This window comes from Trachemys scripta, chromosome 2 (genome assembly GCF_013100865.1).
Source record: "Trachemys scripta elegans isolate TJP31775 chromosome 2, CAS_Tse_1.0, whole genome shotgun sequence".
Classification (NCBI taxonomy): domain Eukaryota; kingdom Metazoa; phylum Chordata; order Testudines; family Emydidae; genus Trachemys; species Trachemys scripta.
In genome coordinates, this window is record NC_048299.1 from 213,050,351 (window position 1) to 213,072,512 (window position 22,162).

General features: G+C 39.5%; 1 protein-coding gene across 2 annotated transcripts in view; it reads left to right on the plus strand.

Moving 5' to 3' along the window:
- The window catches only part of SNTG1 (syntrophin gamma 1), a 566,961-nt gene that overhangs the window by 343,204 nt on the left and 201,595 nt on the right, over positions 1–22,162 (plus strand). For both annotated transcript variants that reach the window (XM_034762903.1, XM_034762905.1), the window contains 2 exons: positions 19,471–19,573; positions 20,963–21,045. In XM_034762903.1, coding sequence (XP_034618794.1) covers positions 19,471–19,573; positions 20,963–21,045 — 186 coding nt within the window. The remainder of the gene's footprint in view (positions 1–19,470; positions 19,574–20,962; positions 21,046–22,162) is intronic.

Below are 22,162 nucleotides of genomic sequence, written 5' to 3' on the forward strand. Positions count from 1 at the left end.
TCTCCTCATATGGAAGCTGTTTCATACCATTAATTTTTTTTGTTGGAAAATGTACAGAGAAGTGCATTTCTAATATATCTGTTTGAGATGGGATGACTAGAACTGCATGCAGCATTCAAGGTGTGGAAGTACCATGGATTTATATAGAGGCAATATGATATTTTCTGTTTATTATCTATCCTTTTCCTAATGGTTCCAATATTCTGTTAGCTTTTTTGACTGCTGCTGCACATTCATCAGATGTGTTCAGAGAACTGTTCATGTTGACTCCAAGATCTCTTTCTTGAGTGGTAATAGCTAATTTAGGTCCCATCATTTTGTATGTATAGTTTGGATTATATTTTCCAATGTGCATTACTTTGCATTTATCAACATTGCATTTCATCTGCCATTTTGTAGCCCAGTAATCCGGTTTGGTGAGATCACTCTGTAACCCTTTGTAGTCTGTTTTAGACTTAACTATCTTACATAAGAACAGCCGTACTGGGTCAGACCAAAGGTCCATCTAGCCCAGTATCCTGTCCACCGACAGTGGCCAATGCCAGGTGCCCCAGAGGGAGTGGACCAACAGGCAATGATCAAGTGATCTCTCTCCTGCCATCCATGTCCACCCTCTGACAAACAGAGGCTAGGGACACCATTCCTTACCCATCCTGGCTAATAGCCATTAATGGACTTAACCACCATGAATTTATCCAGTTCTCTTTTAAACGCTGTTATAGTCCTAGCCTTCACAACCTCCTCAGGTAAGGAGTTCCACAAGTTGACTGTGCGCTGCGTGAAGAAGAACTTCCTTGTATTTGTTTTCAACCTGCTGCCTATTAATTTCATTTGGTGACCCCTAGTTCTTGTATTATGGGAATAAGTAAATAACTTTTCCTTATCCACTTTCTCCACATCACTCATGATTTTATATACCTCTATCATATCCCCCCCTTAGTCTCCTCTTTTCCAAGCTGAAGAGTCCTAGCCTTTTTAATCTCTCCTCATATGGGACCCATTCCAAACCCCTAATAATTTTAGTTGCCCTTTTCTGAACCTTTTCTAGTGCCAGTATATCTTTTTTGAGATGAGGAGACCACATCTGTACGCAGTATTCAAGATGTGGGCGTACCATCGATTTATATAAGGACAATAATATATTCTCAGTCTTGAGTAATTTTGTATCATCTGCATACTTTGCTACCTTATTGTTTACCACATTTTCCAGATAATTCATGAATATGTTGAACAGTACTGATCCCAGTACAAAATCCTGGGGGGGGCACTGTTATTTACCTCTTTCCATTCTGAAAACTGACCATTTATTCCTACCCATTGTTTCCTATCTTTTAACCAGTTACTGAACCAGGAGAGGATCTTCCTTCTTATCCCATGATTGCTTACTTTGCTTAATAGCCTTTGGTCAGGGACCTTGTCAAAGGCTTTCTGAAAGTCCAAGTACATAATATCTATTGGATCATCCTTGCCCATGTGTTTGTTGATCCCCCTCAAAGGATTCTAGTAGACTGGTGAGGCATGATTTCCCTTGATATAAACCACATTGACTCTTCCGCAGCAAATCGTGTTCACCTATGCGTCTGATAAATCTGTTGTTCACTATAATTTCAACCAATTTGCCTGGTACTCAAGTTAGGCTTACCAGCCTATAGCTGCCAGAATGCCCTCTGGAGCCTTTTTTTAAAAAATGGTGTGATATTTAGCTATCCTCTTGTCATCTGGTATAGAAGTTGATTTAAGTGGTAGGTTATATACCACAGTTAGTAATTCTGCAATTTCATATTTGAGTTCGTTTAGAACTCTTGGGTGAATACCACCTGGTACTGGTGACTATTATATATATTATGTATGTATTTGTTCCAAAACGTCCTCTATTGATACCTCAACCAGGGACAGTTCCTCAGATTTGTCACCTGATCAGTATTTGAATTGGAAGTGATGTGGTCTCACCATAGTTCTTAGTCCTAAATGGAAGAAAACCTCACATTTCTATAGAATTTTTATATCTGAATTTGGATGTCCAGAAACCATGATAATCTACATTTTATCTGGGCCCCATATAAGGCCTATTGAACCCCATGTCAGTTGCAGAACGTTGGTATTATCACCACATACTTTTCACTGCTCCTGGGACAGTACTTTTATGATGTTTAAGTATAGACTATTGGTAGAAAGTGTATCTATTATAATTACTAATTTAAGTAAGGCTAGAATTTATATTATTTGATTTAAACAATGTTGATAGCTGTTGAGACTGACTAGTTGAATTTTTTAAGACAACGGTGGTAGTTCTTTGAACAGTCTCTGACACCTGTAATCTAGCTTTGGAAAGATAAATTAAAACATTGTGAACCAGTGGATTTCAGAATTTTATATTTTTATGCTAATTTGGGAAAAATTATGGTGAGAAAAATAATTTACAACTGAGTTTCAACCACACCAAGGACCTTGTTATCTGATTTTCTTAAACATTCTCAATATTTTTTGAGTCACCTGCTGGATTCTTCTTAGTATCAATTTTAGAATTGAATGACTAGCAAATTACCAGTTATGAATGTTGTTTGTGTATGTCTCTTGAGAGGAAGTTCAGTCTAATTGTTAATGTGGAGAATCAGGCTTGGAAGGCAGACGATCTGAGTGGCATTCTTTGTTCTGTCAGTCTTGCTGTGTGACATGTGGCAATCGGTTAACTTCTCTGTATGTGTTTCCTGTTTTTACAATGATGTATAAAGATCTACTAGCATTATTATTTCTAAACACAAGAGCCTGTGGATATATACTTAGCTACAGCATCTCACAGGGGTACTGTGAGGCTTAATGGGTAACGCTCACCAATGCAGAGGGCCAGATCAAGGGTTATGTCATTGCTCAAATGAGGGCTACAGGGGGACTTCAGAAGCACAAAGTCCTTGTGCAGGATTTCTACACAAGTTTGAGTTTCACCCTAATGTTTAGTGTTTTACAATCCTTTGAAAAGAGTCTGTCTGGAAGAGACAAGAGTTTATTTCTTCTGTGATTGTCCTTAGTTAATCAGCAAAATAATTAGGACACATTAAATGTTCTTAGGGTTCTACTGTGGCACCACCACACATTCACTAAGCAGTGCAGGAGGTAATACTGGAAACAGATATGGAGCAGGAGAGGGTAAAATAAATTAGATGCTATTCTAAAATTCTGGTTCATATCTGGTATAGATCTAGTAACTGGGTACATTCTTCTTCATTTCTTAATTTTTCATAAAATTTCGGGCACTGGAAATTCTCATCATCAAATTCTTATGAAACTCCATGAAAATGGGCAAAGAATTGTTTGTGTTTTTCCACTGGTGACACCTATATTTGTCATAGGAGCGATCTGATAGAATTCACATTTACGAATATGTGCACATCTCTTTTGAACAGAGAAATGTGTAGTCTTACATGTCTAGTAAGTATTTAATTTTTCTGACAGTTAGCCTTTCACCAGAATGTGTAAAATAAGATTATTAGTTGAAATATATTAGTCTCAGCACTGTATATTATCCTTGTCCTACACAGCACACCATACAGTATTATACAGTAGATTTGATTACATGTTGGTAACTAGCTGGCTGTCAAGCTTGATGCTCACTGTATATATGTGTGTGTATTCAGGATTTTTTAAATTAATTTGATTCAGCGGGAACAGTCACCAAAACTGTAAATATTAAATAATAATGCAGAAATTCACAGTAAATAAATTTTCAATTCATAATTTCAAGTATTCACACAAGAAATCTGATTAGAAGAGCTTTGCCTATCCAGTCATGGAACAGATTTGAGTGTCCAATCAAAATGGTACACATTTTTAATCATTAATATCAAATACCCATTGCCATACATGAAGCGAAGAGCCGGTGAGCATTCCAGAGGCTGAAATATATTCACATAAAACCTTTGAATAATTCTGAACAGAAAATAAATTTGTAAATTGTGTTCTCTTGATGGACCAAGAATGAACAGACATAGAAAAGCTAAATTCAGTGAAAAACTTCTTTGTTGTTAATAGTGAACTGGTTTTGTTTTTAACCCAAGGCTCAAATTCTGGCCTTGGAATTGTGCTGCATGCATGTACCAAGAGAAGGAAAGTCCACATCTGGACAGAAAATATTTGGTAAATTTAGCAGATAGTTTAGCACATTCATGAAAAAATGAATAGCTACTCTAGCCCAATGTTTGGGAGAGACTGAAACATGGATTAGTATTAGCAGGCTGAAACGCCAGTCTAGATAGTTGTTGGAAGCAACTAAAAGTATGGTAAGGCTGATGCTCCCCAGCCCCTTTTGCTGAGGGTGTTTTCCCACCCTTTGTTATTTCTGTGCAGAATCTGGACACTGTGTTGAATCCTCAACTATTATAAGATCATAATTTAGCATCAACAGCCAAGAGTATTTTTCTGTCTGCAGCTGGCCAAGCGATTACATCCATTTCTTTCAGATGAGGACCTTGCTACTACTGTTCATGCCTAGTCACTTCAAGTCTGGATTACTGCAGTATGGCCTACGTGTGACTTCACTTTAAATAGATCTGGAAACAAACCCTTGCAGTATGTAGTAGCAGGTTTATTAAACAGGATCTCGCAGTGGCAGGATATATTACCAGGGCTCTGTGATCTGCGCTGGCTGCCTGTCTGTTTCTGAGGGGAGTATAAGGTGTTGGTTATGACCTATAAAACTTTAAATGTCTCAAGACCTGCCTCTTTCCCGATGTCAAACTGCCTCCACAGCAGAAGCTCATTTGAACCCCATCCCTCTTATTATAAAAGAAAGGGGCTGCTGACAAACTGTTCTCTGTAAGGACCTCTTTCTTTTGAAATGGTTTCCACCTCCCCCTCCGGCCCTCACCAAGGTCATCCAAAATCACCTGAAGTTTTTGACCTTTTGGGCAAGGTGCAAAACATGTCAGTATGACTGGGCATTGGTGAAGAGCTAAGGCCATTGAGAGTGGGATTTATGTCTGCTGGGATAGTGTGGCGAGGGGTTTAAAGAGTTGTTAAGGTACATGATTAAATGGTGTGTACTGGGGAAGGAGGAAGGAGAAGTGCTGCTGTTTTGGGTGACTTTTGTTTTGTAACTCCCAGGTTCTTATTGCATTTAAACATATGGTTCAAATGTATGCCAAGGGTGCTTTGGATAGATGCCCTTTGGTATGGAGTTTCTTGCAGACCAGAATCTAAATACATAACTTTTAAACTCCTTGGTTTTCATAATCTCCGTATGGAGCTGATGGCCTGTGTATTGTTTGAAATACTATGGAGACCAGGGAATACAGTATTTGGCAACTCAGAGCTAGGAGCTAGAGTACATGATCTGGGAACGTGTTGACTAATTACAGCAATGTTCTTTGGGATGACATTTATTAATGGTGTCAAGCATTAGTAAGAGATGAGCATGAAAATGCTGTCACAACATTTTTTCATGTTCTGTTTTACGAAACTTTTATTCTCATTCGCGTGCATTGTTCTTTCTTTTTTGCTGACACATCTCTAAATTAATATTGAGAGCATAAACATGCAACTAATCAGTAATCATAGGTCTATTGCTATCATGATTTGAAATATTACTGCACTTTGTAATGCTGATTGAGGTGTATAATATTACTTAATTGAAAGGGTTGAGCTGTCTGAAAGATTTATCTCAATAAGTACTTCACTAAGTTTTGCAGGCTGTTCATTGGTGAGTTTAGAAATAGTTGCTCCTTTAGAAAAAAACTAGCATATATAATGTATACCCAGCTTCATTTGCTTGAATTTTTAATTATCTTTTGGAATGGGTGTACCTACAAAGTGGTTGCATATTTCTTTGTGGACTTCTGTTGTAAATTATATTTGCATTCAATCATTGTTAAATATTAATAAACTGTCCTCCTTTCACTGCATGTACTCACTCATTCATCTCTGGCCAACGTGCCATTACTGTGATGATACCTTATAAGCAAACCTGAAGTCATTTATTATCCATCAACTAATGCACATGACCTGATATGCACGGAGGTTCATGCTTTCTTTAAATGTGACCTTAATAGAAGCTGCTTGGATTTGCAAGTACAAACTGGGTAATTAAGTACACTTAGCTGGCTGCCCATTCACTATCTGAACAACAGATTGGTTGTCACACCAGAAACAAAACTTTTATTCATGAATGTCTCCCCCCAAATAGTGACTGCCACTAATATTGGGAAAACAAATTCAAGAACATAATATCCTTCATAATGCCCTGAACCACCCCATTCTGTGGCCGCCTTTGAGCACACCACTGCCCTTGATACTACACCCCGAAATCTACCTCCTGAGGCATCAGATTGCACCTGAAGCTTCATCCACAGCATCAGGTCTGAACGCCAAACAACCCTATTAAACTGCTCATGAAATTTCTCCCATACCTTTAAAACTTCCTTCATCTCCCTGGTCACTCTGACAAAATGATGATTATCTTTCACTCCAGAGGTGGCTGCAACCAGACACAAAATGCCCTACCAGGCTCAGCCACCTCTCACACAGTTTAAGTGCCCCCTGATCACCTATAACCTTTTTGGTACCTTTCATTGCCCTTAGCAGTCTCCTAACAGTATCTAACGTCTCTTCAGGTAGCCAAGATATACAGTGAACTGTGTCCAGTTCAATTCCCAAGTATGTTAGCCTTTATGTATGGCCTTCAGCTTTTTCAGTTGTGAGGGGGATCCCCAGATGCTCAGCCAAATCATGGCAAGCCCTCACTAGGTAGGCACAATCACCTGACCTTAATTTTCCTGCAAATAGGAAGTCATCAAGACAGTGTAATGCATTATGCAGGGTTCTCTCAGTCACCCACTCCAATATGAACTTCTCAAAAGCTGCAAAAGACACTGAGCATTTCATAGGCATGGCCTTATTGAAATAGTAATGGTCCTCAAAGCCCAGCAAGTTAAAGTCTCTGGAGTGCACAGGAAGTAACCTGAGTGCAGACTTGATCTCACATTTTGCTAAAAGCACCAGGGCCCCACACTCTAACCATGGCTATGGTGGCATCAAACGAGGAATATCAAACTGAACTTAATTGCAGATTGATAATCCTTTACAGAGCAGCCCCGGCATAAGATAGGTGATGGATAATCCTATGTTCTCCCTTGGCCTTTTCTGTTATCTCATTTAAAGGAGAAATAGAAATGTCTGGCATTTTGGAAGGCTTGAGAATGGTCCTGCTACTTTCTTCACTGCAACCTCTGCTCAAATATTATCCTGCACTACAGGCTCAAATCCTTTAACAGATCTGAAATCCTCAGCCCAAATGTGACACCTTGCTCCTTCCTATGGAATTTGGAAATCAGCTGAAAATCCATTTAATAAATAAGTTATGTCCATCCTTTTAGAATAGTCTATAATGCTCGTGATTTAACTGGAGAAAGGAGGCCTTTTCCCATAAGTGCTACATCCCTCCACTGGCTCTGCTGAAGTACTGGACCCTTCTTGATTTCCTTTCTTACCGCCTTATGGGGCCTTTCCCTTGCCTCTATAGAAAAGGAGGGCACCATGCTGACCCCCACACTTCCTACAGTGGTGTTGAAAAAAACACTTCCCACCATTAAATGCAAAAGAACCTATCTTAGCGCCTGTAGTATGGGCACTGACAACCCACTGTCTGTAGAAGCCAGCTGGACACAATGATAAGGAGCAATATACTCCAGCCAGAGGTCCTGGTCTTCTAATTCCATGGCAATTCTGGCTCCCCTTCCACCTTCTGTCTAAATTCTTTATCATATCTTAACCAGGTTACACCCCTGTATGAAACATGAGCATTTGCTATTAAATCCTCATGCTTGAACAAGCGAACATTTCTCTCCAGGTTTCTCTCACAAATTATGCTTGCATATATGCAAAATGTCACAGCCCAGTGACCAAGGATCAGAGCTACCTTAGGTCTGCAGGGTTTGTCATCATCTTTCTTTTCCCTTTAAAGTGTCCTCTGCCTGAACCTCACAAAAAAGTAGGGTGAATAAATCCATAAATTCCCCTTTCCATATCTTTTATTTTCTACCTCTTTTGCTAAATGCACCCCAAGAGGTCGATCAGTCCTCACAAAAGATCTCAGAGCATTGGCTCCCATGTCTCCTTTTTGTATGTCATCAGAGACCAGTACAATGTATATGGCCCCGGGTGGGGGGGTGCTGGTAACTGGATATTAGTGAGTCTCCTATCCTGATTGCTCCATGGCCTGCTGAGACACAGGCTCCACCCCAAGACTGTGATAGTGTTGTCTATCTGACTGGGGATGAGGGGAACTTTTTCTGGCAGGCTGACTAGTCTTTGTGAAACCAGGGCCAATGGTTTAGCCAATTTACACCACATCCCTTGTTGGGCAAGGGATGTTAGTCATCACAGCCAAGGGTGGAAGGGTCTGAGTAGCTACCCCTGGCATAATGGAACGAGGCATTCTTCACATCCCTTCCCCTCCTATTGGTCATGGGTGAACCTCATCCTTGGGACCATGGAGCCTACACTGGACTAGTAGCAGGCTAAGGGGTAGGGGCCCAGGGACACACTCTCCATCCTCCAATTCAACCTCAATTAGGCTGTAGTCTTACTGTCCCCAGACTCAAATTCTGAGTCCTACCCAGGTGCTTCTTGTATAAGGGAAAAGGGGATGTGCCCATCTGACTCACCAACAGCTGCAAAGTGAATAGTCCCAGCTGGGATCTGGGTTCCTGTCCATCGAGATCTCCCCATCCTACTCTGCTCTTCCATCTGGGATGAAGGGTATGTCCTCCCACTACCCTCCTCCTGCAACTCTTCATCCACAGTGGAGCATTGCCTGTGGGCCTCATCTGCTTCAAATCATGGAAACTGAGACTCTCACACCCATGGAGCAGTGATCCAAGGCCCATGTTCTCCGGCAAAGCTGCACAAAGGAATGCTCACACAGCTCAGAGGCAACGACATTTAATGCATCCAGAAGGTCAGACTGAGCCATTCCAGGGTATGAGCAGAAAGAGCATCTCTACAACCCTGGAACTCAGCAAAAAGAGGCTCCAAGTGGCCCAGGTTAAGGTTTACATTAATAAAAAGTGAGGAAGAGGGTTCAATTATCTCCCTTCCTCTCCAAGCTTGTCAGTGACTGGCTAGAGATGCTGAAGGAGTGGGACACCCCTGCATTCCCTCAGTGTGTGCTCCTCCCCTGTTTAACTAGGACTGTGCCAGTTGTTGTTGGCTCCAATAAGTTTCCCACCCACTGAAGTGGGGGGTGGAGGCAATCTCTAGTGACTTGGAATAACCCGCTAACGTTACCCCAACAGGTCAATATAGGTCCTTCACAGTTCCAGGGAAGTTATTTACATTACACCAATTGAGGGGTTTTGAGTTTGTGTATCTATTACATTTTGATTCTGTTCTGGTGGGTTTATTGAGATGGGTCTTCATCATACAGGCTGTTGTGTAAGCTGCTTGAGGCATTGTGACATACTGGTGCACAATTCAGGCCAATGGGGGGGCTGTCACCCTTGCTCTTCAACTTTGGATGCTTTACTATGCCTTGCTGAAGTAGCTCCCATGTGGGGTGATCGCAAACAACCTTCCAGCATGCAAGCCACACCCTGAGTGTCTGTGTGTAACTGCAGCCCACCAGCCACACTTGGGTTACGCTCTGGCTATTTATACTGCAGAAATGTATGTTCTGTGCTGCTCAGCCCTCTCCTGGACAGGACAAATATATTAAGTCTGTTATTCCTTTAAGGGGATAATATGCCAGTTTATTACCTTAAATGGAGTTACCCAGACACTTAACTTAAACACACTGGATTAGAGGAAAAATTGAAACAAGTTTATTAACTACAAATAAATAGATTTAAGTGATGAGGCATAAAAGTCAGAAATGGTTACGAGAAAATGAATATAAAATGTTTACTATTGTCTAATTTAACAAACTATATTAGAGTAAAGCAAAATTTCTCACCACATACTTCTAGAAGGGTCACTTTCCAAACTCTTCAGGTGAGGACTCCCCACCCCAAAGTCCAATGGCTGTTTTACTTTGTTGTCTTAGGTGCAATGCCAGAGACAGGGAGAGAGAGATGGGTGTCTTGGGGTGTTTGCCCCTTATTTTTATAGTTTCAATGCCCCTCTTGAAACACATTTCCAGCTGGGAATTAGGAGGCAAAGAGTCTGTGTGGAAGGATGTTCCCTACTGTTTGTTTATTTTTTTCTGTTTCAGCTTCCTTTATTTTCCCTTCCTGCTTGATTATTCTATTTACTGCTTAAATTCAAATTAAGGCAAACACATACTCCTTCATTCAAGACAGACCTGCCTTCTGCCTGGACAGAGTTGTGGGGTATGGAACATGCGTTAATAACATCATATGGGGAAATCTTATAACTGCATATTTTACACTGTTGCCACACATATTTTATCAAGACAATACTGAGCAACAAATTGAGTTTTTAAATCATACCTTGCAAGGCATTCCTTGTATAAAGATTACTGCCGTAGTGTGTGACTACATGGGTGTATTCCATCACAGACATGCCTTCAACATCCTGCTCTGTGTTCTCATATTGTATTGGGGTACTCAGTTTGATGATTGCACCCCTTGGGTGATCTCAGTGACTTAGTGGACCTGCTTCTGCTCCCAATGAAGTTGTCAGAGAAAGAGAAATGAATCTGAGGACACTTCTGCAGTTGCCTGAGGATAAAAGGAAATGGGAATAATGCCAGAACAGGAGATTAAAAAAATAAAACCCAAACAGATAAACTCCACAGGCAGTCAATGTCCATCCTAGAGCTCTGAAAAAGGCTGCAAAAGAAATGCGTACAGGGCCAGAAATCACTAAGTTATCATCACTTTTCAGATTATAGTTGCTTGTTTGTGTAACATTATCATGTGCTTAAGGTTCTGAACACAGATGCAATATTAGTCTGCTACTTTCAATTATTATATTGGCCTTGTCTTAAGCTTTATGTCAAACCATATTAATTCTAATAAAACTGTATTATAAATGGTCACGTTTATGTTAGCCAAAGGACTGACATTTGAACTGGTTCTTATCAGAACCTTTTTGTCTCTCCATAAAATATACTAAAGATGGATGATCCACCAAGGGTTCAGATTAATTTCTGGTAAATGCCTAATACTTTAGATACTTAGCTACATGATCCAAATGTTTTGAGGAGAGACCCAATTTATCCAAATCTGCTGTTTCATTTTCTGGAAACAGGTTGTCATCTTGCTACTCACTTTAGTATCGGGTCTTGTTGTAAAAAAAATTGTGGAAATAATAATGCATACTATTTGCCATATTTTAACTCATTTGATGTTAAAAAGAGGAGGAACTTAAATTCATTACTTTGCTAGCCACAGAATCATGGACTGAATAGAATTGACAGGAGCACCAATGAGTTCTGAGCTGGCAGATGGTTGCTTGGGCACAACTAGCCTAGGCTAGAATAGCCATGGATGGAGATGCATGAGACAGAGAATTGGGGAGCTGTAACCAGCTCCTTTACAGTGCAGCTCTCCCATTCCTGCGTCAACCATACGTTGGTGCATCAGTTTGACCTGTTGTGTGCTGCAAACTGACAGCTTCTTTTAGTTTGGTTAGGATGCATAACAACATTGTGTACTGATAAAAATATAGAATCCTAAACTGGGTTAACAACATTTTCTAGGTGACATTGTTGAAAGAAGTAATTTATTTTTCTTGAACAGGTTTTGTGTGGCTTTAAAAATAAACAAAAGACCAAACCTTGCTGCCTTAGTCTTATGTTATAGAGAATGGGCCAAATTCAGGCATACTCTGTGTTATGGTAGATGAACTGTGACTAACACTAACAAAAATAGTGCATTTCTTGTGTGAGCTGTACCTTAACCTGGTTAAACCCCCATGCAGAGCCCACTATGCTATACAAGTTATTCTAAGTAATCTGAATTGGTGTTAGCATGACCAAATCAAAGAGTGTATTTACTACAGTGGCCTGATCATACACAGGACAATAGACTTTGCCCTAGAACCACATTTCTGGTTACTGCACAGGTGGAATGAGAAATGGTGTGGTAGGACACAACTAGTGCAGCCCACTTGGAAACCTCTTTTCCAACTGACACATGCGAATTAAGGTGATCTGAATTTGGCCCAACGAATTATGTGAAATATTTATATATAAACTTGGCTTCTTTGGTAGTTCAGCTGTACAGTTATTACAGGAGTGGTATTTCTTAAAATAACCACTTTCTGTTTTAAATGAAGGTAATTCATTATGGACTAGATAGCCCTTCATCAATTAAACTGCTGGTTGTGCTTTAACAAGACACACAAAATGAGCATTCTGTCAACGGTTGGAGTAGTTTTACTAAGAAAGATCAATAGACTGTTGATATGAAGGAGTGGAGGAGGAGAAGTATAGAATTTAGCAGGCTACTAGAAAATTTAACCACATACCTCTACCCTTTTAAGTGTTTTAAACTTCCATTTAGAGTTATGGTTTAGTCGTACATTTTAAAAGACTTATATAGGGAGATGCAGTGTTGTTGTAGCTATGTTGGTCCCAGGATATTAGAGAGAGAAGGTAAGTCAGGTAATATCTTGTATTGGGCCAACTTCTGCTGGTGAGAGAGACAAGCTTTAGAGCTAACACAAAGGGGAAGGTCACCTGAAGAGCGGTATGTTAGCTTGAAAGCTCATCTCTCTCACTAACAGAAGTTGGTCCAATACAAAATATTACCTCACCTCCCTTGTCTCTCTCTAATACAATGAGAGAATATTATTAAGCAGTAGATCTCTCAGAACTAAGGTAGGTAGTAATATACACATTTTACTGGTGACCAGACAGGTTAAGTGACTTGCCCAGCGTCACATAACAAACCAGTTGTATGGCCTGGGATAAAGCCCTGGATATGCCATATCCCACGGACGATGAGGTCCACCTATTGTTTTTAAGCAATAGCATAATGAAGTCAGCTGCATTGTAAGCTATTGTCTACTACACAATCATAGGTTTAAAAACTAGTTTGGTTTTCCCTTTATGATTTTATTTTGAAAAGTAAAGCAGTTACCATTGGAAGAGAAAGAAACTAATGGCCAGCAGGTAGTAGTCTAGTAAATATTTACTAAAAAAATGTGAAGACCAGGAAATACAATTTATAGTATGTAAAAATCTTAAAAAATCCATTCATCTCCCTTTTCCCACCTCTTTCTTCCTATATGAAGCAAAATGTTCATTACCATTTTAATGCCATTTTTATTCCAGTGTTAACTTAATATTGCCATATTCAGATTTCATTTTTCAGGCTTTTAAGCAATCACAACTCTATATTTATTTGAAATGCATTCCATATTGAAACAATATTTTATAGCACTTAATTTAAATTATTTTCACATGTATTGCACGTTTCACCCAAGGATTTCAAATAACTTTTCAAATATTAATAAACACTTTACAATACTCTTCTGAGGTGGGTAATTATGATCACCATTTTACATGCCTGGAAACCCAGGCACAAATAGGTTAAAGTATTTGTTCCAGGTTGTAGCTGTTGCAAAACCAATAAGAAAACCCTGAACTCCCAACGCTGAGGGCCAAACTCACCCCTTGTAAGTGTCTGCAGCTTCCCAGTTGATCTGTACCTTATTGCACAAAGCAGCATACAACCCCTAGTACTGTGCTCAGCACTCATTACCATGCTACAATTAATGCACTATAGCTACTGACAATGCTTCAGAAGAGTTTGTTACTGTGATAATGCCAGAGTGTTCTAAGATGGCCTGAGAAATCAGTTAATATACTATTACTGTGCAAAAGATATCCTCTTATCTTACATTTCAAAGCAAACTTGAAACACTTCCAAGTAGCGGCCGTGTTAGTCTGTATCTGCAAAAAGAACAGGAGTACTTGTGGCACCTTAGAGATTAACACATTTATTTGAGCATAAGCTTTCATAGGCTACAGCCCACTTCTTTGGATGCATAGAATGGAACATATATTGAGGAGATATATATATACACATACAGAAAGCATGAAAAGGTGGGAGTTGTCTTACCAACTCTGAGAGAAATTAAGTAAGAGAAAAAACTTTTGAAGTTAATAATCAAGATAGCCCAGTACAGACAGTTTGATAAGAAGTGTGAGAATACTTACATGGGGAGATATATTCAATGTTTGTAATGGCTCAGCCATTCCCAGTCTCTATTCAAGCCTAAGTTGATTGTATCTAGTTTGCATATCAATTCAAGTTCATCAGTTTCTCGTTGGAGTCTGTTTTTGAAGCTTTTCTGTTGCAAAATTGCCATCCTCGGGTCTGTTATTGAGTGACCAGACAGGTTAAAGTGTTCTCTTACTGGTTTTTGAATGTTATCATTCCTGATGTCAGATTTATGTTCATTGATTCTTTTGCGTGGAGACTGTCCGGTCTGGCCAATGTACATGGCAGAGGGGCATTGCTGGCATATGATGGCATATATCACATTGGTAGATGTGCAGGTGAATAAGTCCCTGATGGCATGGCTGATGTGATTAGGTCCTGTGATGATGTCACTTGAATAGATACGTGGACAGAGTTGGCATCGGGCTTTGTTGCAAGGATAGGTTCCTGGGTCAGTGGTTTTGTTCAGTGGTGTGTGGTTGCTGGTGAGTATTTGCTTCAGGTTGGGGGGTTGTCTGAAAGCGAGGACAGGTCTGTTTCCCAAGATTTGTTAGTCTATAAGGTGCCACAAGTACACCTGTTCTTTTTTAAACACTTCCTAACTTATCACTTCAATAGATATAACTGACAAATCCATTGAAAGTAATTCAAATAGTCCCCATTTTCTTCATTATGATGGTTGGATGGGAGAGTAGATAAAATCCTTATCAATGACTTCATCACTGACTGCTGGATTCTCCTTCACTGTGTTCATATAATGAGAAGTGATGAAAACCCTAGTGGAAAGAAATTTACCACATGCAACCACTTCTCCGGGAAGATTGAATAAAAAATATCTGGGCTTAATCCAGTAGCTTATTTTTTCATCTGTACAAACACTCCTTTTTTCAAATGCATACTTACATAAATATAACTTTTAAATGTTCAAGCTCATCATAAGAACAAAGGACTGACATTTGAACTGGTTCTCATAAGAATCTTTTTGTCTCGCCATAGAATATACTAAAGATGGATGGCCCACCAAGGGTTCAGGTTAATTTCTGGTAAATGCCCAATACTTTAGATACTTAGATACATGATCCAAATGTTTTGAGGAGAGATCCAATTTATCCAAATCTGCTGTTTCATTTTCTGGAAACTGGTTGCTACCCACTTTAGTATCGGGTCTTTTGTAAAAAATTTGTGGAAATAATAATGCATACTATTTGCCATATTTTAACTCATTTGATGTTAAAAGGAGGAGGAGCTTAAATTCATTACTTTGCTAGCCACAGAATCATGGACTAAATAGAATTGACAGGAGCACCAATGAGTTCTGAGCTGGCAGATGGTTGCTTGGGCACAACTGAGCCTAGGTTAGAACAGCCATGGCTGGAGATGCATGAAACAGAGAACTGGGGAGCTGTAACCAGCTACTTTACATTGCAGCTCTCCCATTCCCGCATCAGACCAATGGTCCATCCAGCCCAGTGCCCTGTCCTCCATCATTGGCCAATGCCAGGTGCTTCAGAGGGAATGAACAGTACAGGTAATCATGAATGATCTATCCCCTGTCGCACATTCCCAGCTTCTGGCAAACAGAGGCTAGGGAAACCACCCCTGCCCATCCTGCCTAATAACCATTGATGAACCTATCCTCCATGAATTTATCTAGTTCTTTTTTGAATCCTGTTATAGTCATCCCTTCTTGCTCCGATGAGATGGCCCAGCACCCACAATAGTATGACATCATACTTAACTCAGAACTTCATGGCGCTAGGGATAGACATTTAGGGAGTTAAAAGAGGAAAAAATAATATGCATTTTCCCCTTAGATAATGTGCTCTTGTCTCTCATAAACTAGCTGTTGTGGGAATTCAGCTCCTATTGGTAAATGCCTAGGCATTTGTGCAGTGTTTTAATACTTAGACCTAAACTACCTTTTAGTTCTAAACTACTCAATTCAGTAGAACCTCAGAGTTATGAACTGACCAATCAACCACACACCTCATTTGGAACCCGAAGTACACAATCAGGCAGCAGCAGAGACCAAAAAATAAAGCAAATACATGAAGTACAGTACTGTGTTAAACGTAAACTACTAAAAATAAAGGGAAAGTTTAAAAACAAGATTTGACAAGGTAAGGAAACTGTTTCTGTGCTTTTTCATTTAAATTCAGATGGTTGAAAGCAGCATTTTCCTTTTGCATACTAAAGTTTCAAAGCTGCGTTTAGCCAAAGTTCAGCTGTAAACTTCTGAAAGAACAACCATAACATTCTGTTCAAAGTTACAAACATTTCAGAGTTATAAACAACCTCAATTCCCAAGGTGTTCATAACTCTGAGGTTCTACTGTACGATCCTTTCTAATAATAACCCCTTAATCTTTATGTTCAAGTGTCCGCTATTTTCAGGGAAGTAATGTTCTGTGAAGCCTAGAGCTAGGTGAAATTTTTTGCATGATTTTTTGTTTGATGAATAGTTTAATCTGTGAAAAATGCAGTTTTGGTTGTCCCAGAATTATCCATGAATTTGACATGAAAAATTTTGGCCATTCAGAAAACAGCTGGAGGATATGGTGGTACCAGTGCTCCTGCTGCTCGCTCCTTGTCACTTTTAACCCACTGGTTAGGGAACTCACATGAGATCTGGGAGATCCAGTTTGAATCCCTGTCCTGTCACAGACACAAAATTAACTTCTTAAATTAAAAAAAAAAATTAGATTTGGTTCAAACTGAACCAATTGTTTAATTTTTGTTCAGAACTGCCAACAAACAGAAAAATCAGTTATGCACTCATCACTATATGTAACACCCACTCGGTCAAATTACTTTTGAACTTGGCCCATCTCTTTTAGAACAGTATGGCAAAAAATTCATTTCCTGCGCTAGTGTTGAACTATCCTGGTATTTTACTAATGAGTAGAATCAATCAATTAATAAAATAAAATAAAATAAAATAAAACTCCACAGAAAATGTTGACTTTTTATTGAAAAATCAAAAACCAATTTTTGTCAGCTGAAATTGAAAATAAATCGCTTCAGTGCTTCATGTGCTTATAGTTCTGTTTTGTTCTCCTCTATAGGTTGAGATTCTTGGTTAAACTACATTTCCCATGAAGCACCATGGTCTCTCCTCTTGGAGACAGAAGGAAGGGTATCATGGAAATCTCCTGGCCACGTGAATTATGGGAGATGAAGTCTGGCTAAGGAGCTTGAAAGATAAAGGAGAATGAGGACATGAGGCAACCAAACTACATATCCCTTGAACCCAATGGCAGCATATGTGAATCAAAATATTTCAGCTTTCCAGTAGTCCAATGTTTAGTTTTTGACAAAAAAACAAAATTTTCTACAGAAAGCAAACACTTTTCACAACAAATTTTGTTTAGTCAAAATGCCAGTTGTTTTGTTGAAAGCTAGATCTGCAAGGAAATTTTCAACCAGCCCTACTAGTGAGGATAGGGGTTTTTTTATGCTTTAATATTGTATTATGGCAAAGTTACAGTGAACTATTAACAACACATCATATATTACAGATTCGAGATCGGGTTAATTTTCAAAGGACCAGGCTATAGATTCTGGCTTGCTGGTAGGGGAACCCTCCTTCTCTGAGTAAGCTAGAAAGGGTGGCCAGATTTTGAGGATTTTTTTTTTATACTGCCTGGAAGTTAAAAACCAGACAAATTCAAATTAGAAATGAGGCATAACCATGAGGATGATTAACCACTGGAACAAACTACCAAGGGAAGGGATGGATTCTCCATTTCTTCTTGTCTTCCATTCAAACGGGGTTGATATGCTTTAGTCACTCATAAGTTGTTGAGCTCAATGTATGTGTAACTGAGTGAAATTCTTTGGTCAGTGTTATACTGGAAGTCAGATGTGATGATCCAATGGTCCTTTCTGTTCTTAAAATCTATAATCTGTATTGACTCTATAGACAATTGATATTACACTAGAAATGTGGCTTTTTACCTCTTAAATGAGCATTTTAAGGTGAGTTTCAGGAGTTCACTCCTCCCATGCTTGTCTTCCTGTTCTTTTATGCTGGTATGCAGCCCCTTCTCTGTTTCCCCTTCTCTCCTCACAATGGACACCAGCTGAATGATGGAATAAGGCCCACTCTTTCAGAGGGCAGTAACCCTTATCATGCATTGGCCACCTCTTCAGCAGGAAGCAAATTCTGAAGTCAATGCCTGGAAGTTTACACTTCTGGTTGTGACTGCTCTGAGTTGCCCACTACTACAGACAGAAGGAGGATAAGTCTTTTGTTCAGAGAGGGGAGGAGGAGGATTTCCATAGAGGGAGGCCCAGGGGATGTTCACAACTAGATCTGCCTGGAAGTCTTGACCCAAGGGCTCTCTCCAATGGTTACAGGCTGCCGTTTCCATCCCATTAGTGAGGAAATTGGCTAGCTAGTCCCAAGATGGGAAACATGTCAGAACTCAGAAATATTCTGTTGGTTAATGCATAGTTCATGAATTGACAGTGTAATGGGGTGACAAACTCATTCTCGTGTATGTGTTTGTATAATCTTTTTTCATTTACAAAATGTCTACAATAACAGCACAACACAGTCACAAAGTCAGTTTTAGATACTGCATCTAATATGTTGTGATCCTACGATCATTGCTTCTATATAGCCAGGGCCGGTGCAAGGAAGTTTCGCGTCCTAGGCAAAACTTCCACCTTGCGCTCCCCCCGCCCCCCCCAAGTCCTGCGGCAGCTCCCCGCCACCCCCCGCCCTGAGGCGCCCCCCCTGCGGTAGCTCCCCCCCCCGGGGAGCTGTGCGGCAGCTCCCCACCCCAGCTCACCTCTGCTCCGCCTCCTCCCCGAGCACGCCGCCCCTGCTCTAATTCTCCTCCCCTCCCAGGCTTGTGGCGCCAAACAGCTGATTGGCACTGCAAGCCTGGCAGGCGGGAGAATTGGAGCGGCGACCGTGAGCTCGGGGAGGAACGCTGTAAAAAAAAAATTGGGGGCACTGCTTTTTGGCACCTCCAAATATTGGCTCCCTCGGCAACCGCCTAGTTTGCCTTAATGGTAGCACCGGCCCTGTGTATACCCAGGGCTACAGGATGGGATTTACACACAATCCTGTAGATTTATGAGGAGCTCATGGAAGCTAGACAAATAAAATCTCTGTGCATTGATGGGAAAGATTTACAAAGTAGCACTTGATAAAAACAAATTTGTTTAAGGACACCGGAGAATAGACTGTGGTAGGTGTCATGGTTTTGGTTCTTTTTTTATATGTCATGTAGTAAGTCAGAGAGCAAATATGAGCTGTGAGAGAGAACTTGGGTTTTGTTTACAGCTGTTACTGTCTTTTTTAAAAAAATGTATTTATGCCTTCTATATTGAATCTTCAGGTTCAGGTTCTTCGGAATGCAGGAGAAGAAGTGACCCTAACAGTGTCCTTTCTGAAAAGAGCACCTGCTTTTCTCAAATTGCCTCTGAATGAAGATTGTGCGTGTAAGCATTTGTGATTAGCTAAAAGAAAATCCATTCATTGTTCATGTGAACCTCTGCTGTTAGTTTCCAAATTTCCTGTGCACTTTCAGTGATTGGCAGGAGCTATTTCAGTCAGTTTTGTGGCCTGAATATGAACTTTTAATATCACCAGGTGCTGTGTTGACATTCATTGCAAGCTAATGCTATCTTTGCTTCAGGCCATACTCTCAACTGGTGTGAATCAGCATAGCATTACTGAAATCAGTAGGGCTACACCAGTTTACACAAGCTAAGGTTTGGGCCCAGAGTATTTAAAGATCCTTTTTTCAAACATACAATGGCATTGAAATTGGAACGGTTTATGTATTCTAAATGTGAAACTGAGATTGCACATTTACATTTTAAGGTCTTATCTTCTCAATTTAAATTTCATTCAGGGGCTTTAGTGGAGATATACCTTTAATTGGAGATTAATACACTCTGAACTGAATAGTATTTTGTTTTAGTGCAGCAGAATTTTAGTTGACTAACCCCAATGGGAATTTGAAAGAGATGTATAGAAGCAGCTGCCTGCTTCTAATTATAATAAATTATAATTGTTGGTATATCACTGTATATAGCTACAGTGTATCTGTGCCTGTGTATATGTGTGACTATGTCTTTATTCACCTCTGCTTTCTTTCAACTTCATTTTTTTCTGAAAGTGTGAAGATAATGTTTAGTTTTTAATTATGAGAACAAAAATATTTTTAGGTCTGAAACCTATTTTGTGTGTGTGTGTATGGATGTATGAAATCTATTCTAAAATATTTCACTTTATTTGCATGAATTCATTGACCAATTCCTTATTTCTCACAAACTTTGAACAGGCAATGTTTTTGTTCACAAGTAGAACTGATCAAAATATTTTTGAAACTTTTTTCCATTGGAAAAAGTTGTCTTGTCAAAACAAAAATGTTCTGTGATACGCTTCTGTTTCAGTGATTGTTTTGCAGGAAGGTTTCTCAGGTCCAGGAAGAACTCTCTTGCCTGCGTATTAGAGGGCACTGGCTGGAATGTACAGTGAAACAGAGTGGGGACTTGAACCCTCATATCCTAATCCACTTCCTTACTACTGGGCTAATCAGAGTGTGAATTATAAATAGCTAATGCACACAGTAATACTTTGTGAAAAATCCATAGGTTGACTATTGTTCATGTCAGTTATTCATTGGCTAATTTGGAATAACAAACACACAAAAATCAGTCTGTGGATATTTCACGAATAAAAAGAGAAACAAACAAACTGTTGTCTGTGAATAGCTTAGTTGTACCCATGACAGTGCTTAGGACAAAAATGTAACTGTTTGACTATGATATCTAACGTCATGTAATATGGGACAATGTTATATGCATGAATATTTTTATTAGGTGTCCCTAGTGACCAAAGCAGTGGCACATCATCTCCCCTCTGTGACAGTGGTTTGCATCTCAACTACCATCCCAACAATACGGTAAGAGATTATTTTACTTTTCAGTGCTAACTCATCAATGAGCAACAGAGGGTCCTGTGGCACCTTTAAGACTAACAAAAGTATTGGAGCATAAGCTTTCGTGGGTGAATACCCGCTTCATCAGACGCAAGACGTCTGATGAAGTGGGCATTCACCCACGAAAGCTTATGCTCCAATACTTTTGTTAGTCTTAAAGGTGCCACAGGACCCTCTGTTGCTTTTTACAGATTCAGACTAACACGGCTACCCCTCTGATACTTGTCATCAATGAGGTGATGGATGACATCCCAGACGAGGCATGGAAAAATATCTACAAAGATGGGGGTCACCTAAATAACACTGGATTGAGTTGGTGAATAAGAGTTTCTCTTTAGTTTTGAATATACCTGTAACATTTTTGACTCCTCCTATTCTGAGGCATCCTCTATTGATTTTCAATTAAACTTGTCTGAATGTATTAACTGGTGAGCTAGGAACCATTTTTAATTTTTTCTGCCTCTTTTTGAAGAGTAACTGCCAAAGAAACAACATGCAGCATGGTATGATTAACATGAGACACATACAGAATATAATTGAATGTCAGTGTTGTATATTTAGTGAAGTGGATATGGCAGCTGTTCCATTGCTGCCTTAATCAGCTACTAGTGAGAAAACAGATATTTTTAAATTAGAGAGCATTCTTATGGCATATTTGTATAATCAATTCATTTGTGCTCCTTGCATTTCAAATGCGTCTTAAAAAGTAAGGGTAAGAAAACTTTCAAAGTCACTCCGGATGCTGCTGAACTATTAAATAATTACAGCTGGTTGGGAATTTGTCAATTAAATGGTTTTCACCGGAAAATGCTGACTTGTCACTATTGAAGCTTTTCGAAGGAAAAGGTTCATTGTGACAATTTTCCTGGTTTTGAAAAAAGTTTGAAACTGTCAACACATCCCATTTTGACATTGTTGAAACATAAACATTCTGATTGAGGGTTAAAATGATTTTTCATTTCAAAATTTATAGGAAAAAATAAAAATTGAAATTAAATTTTTGAAATTATTGAAATGAAATGTTTCATTGACACAATCCATTTTTCCCCCCAGATTCCCCTCCCCACAATCATGTTTTCAA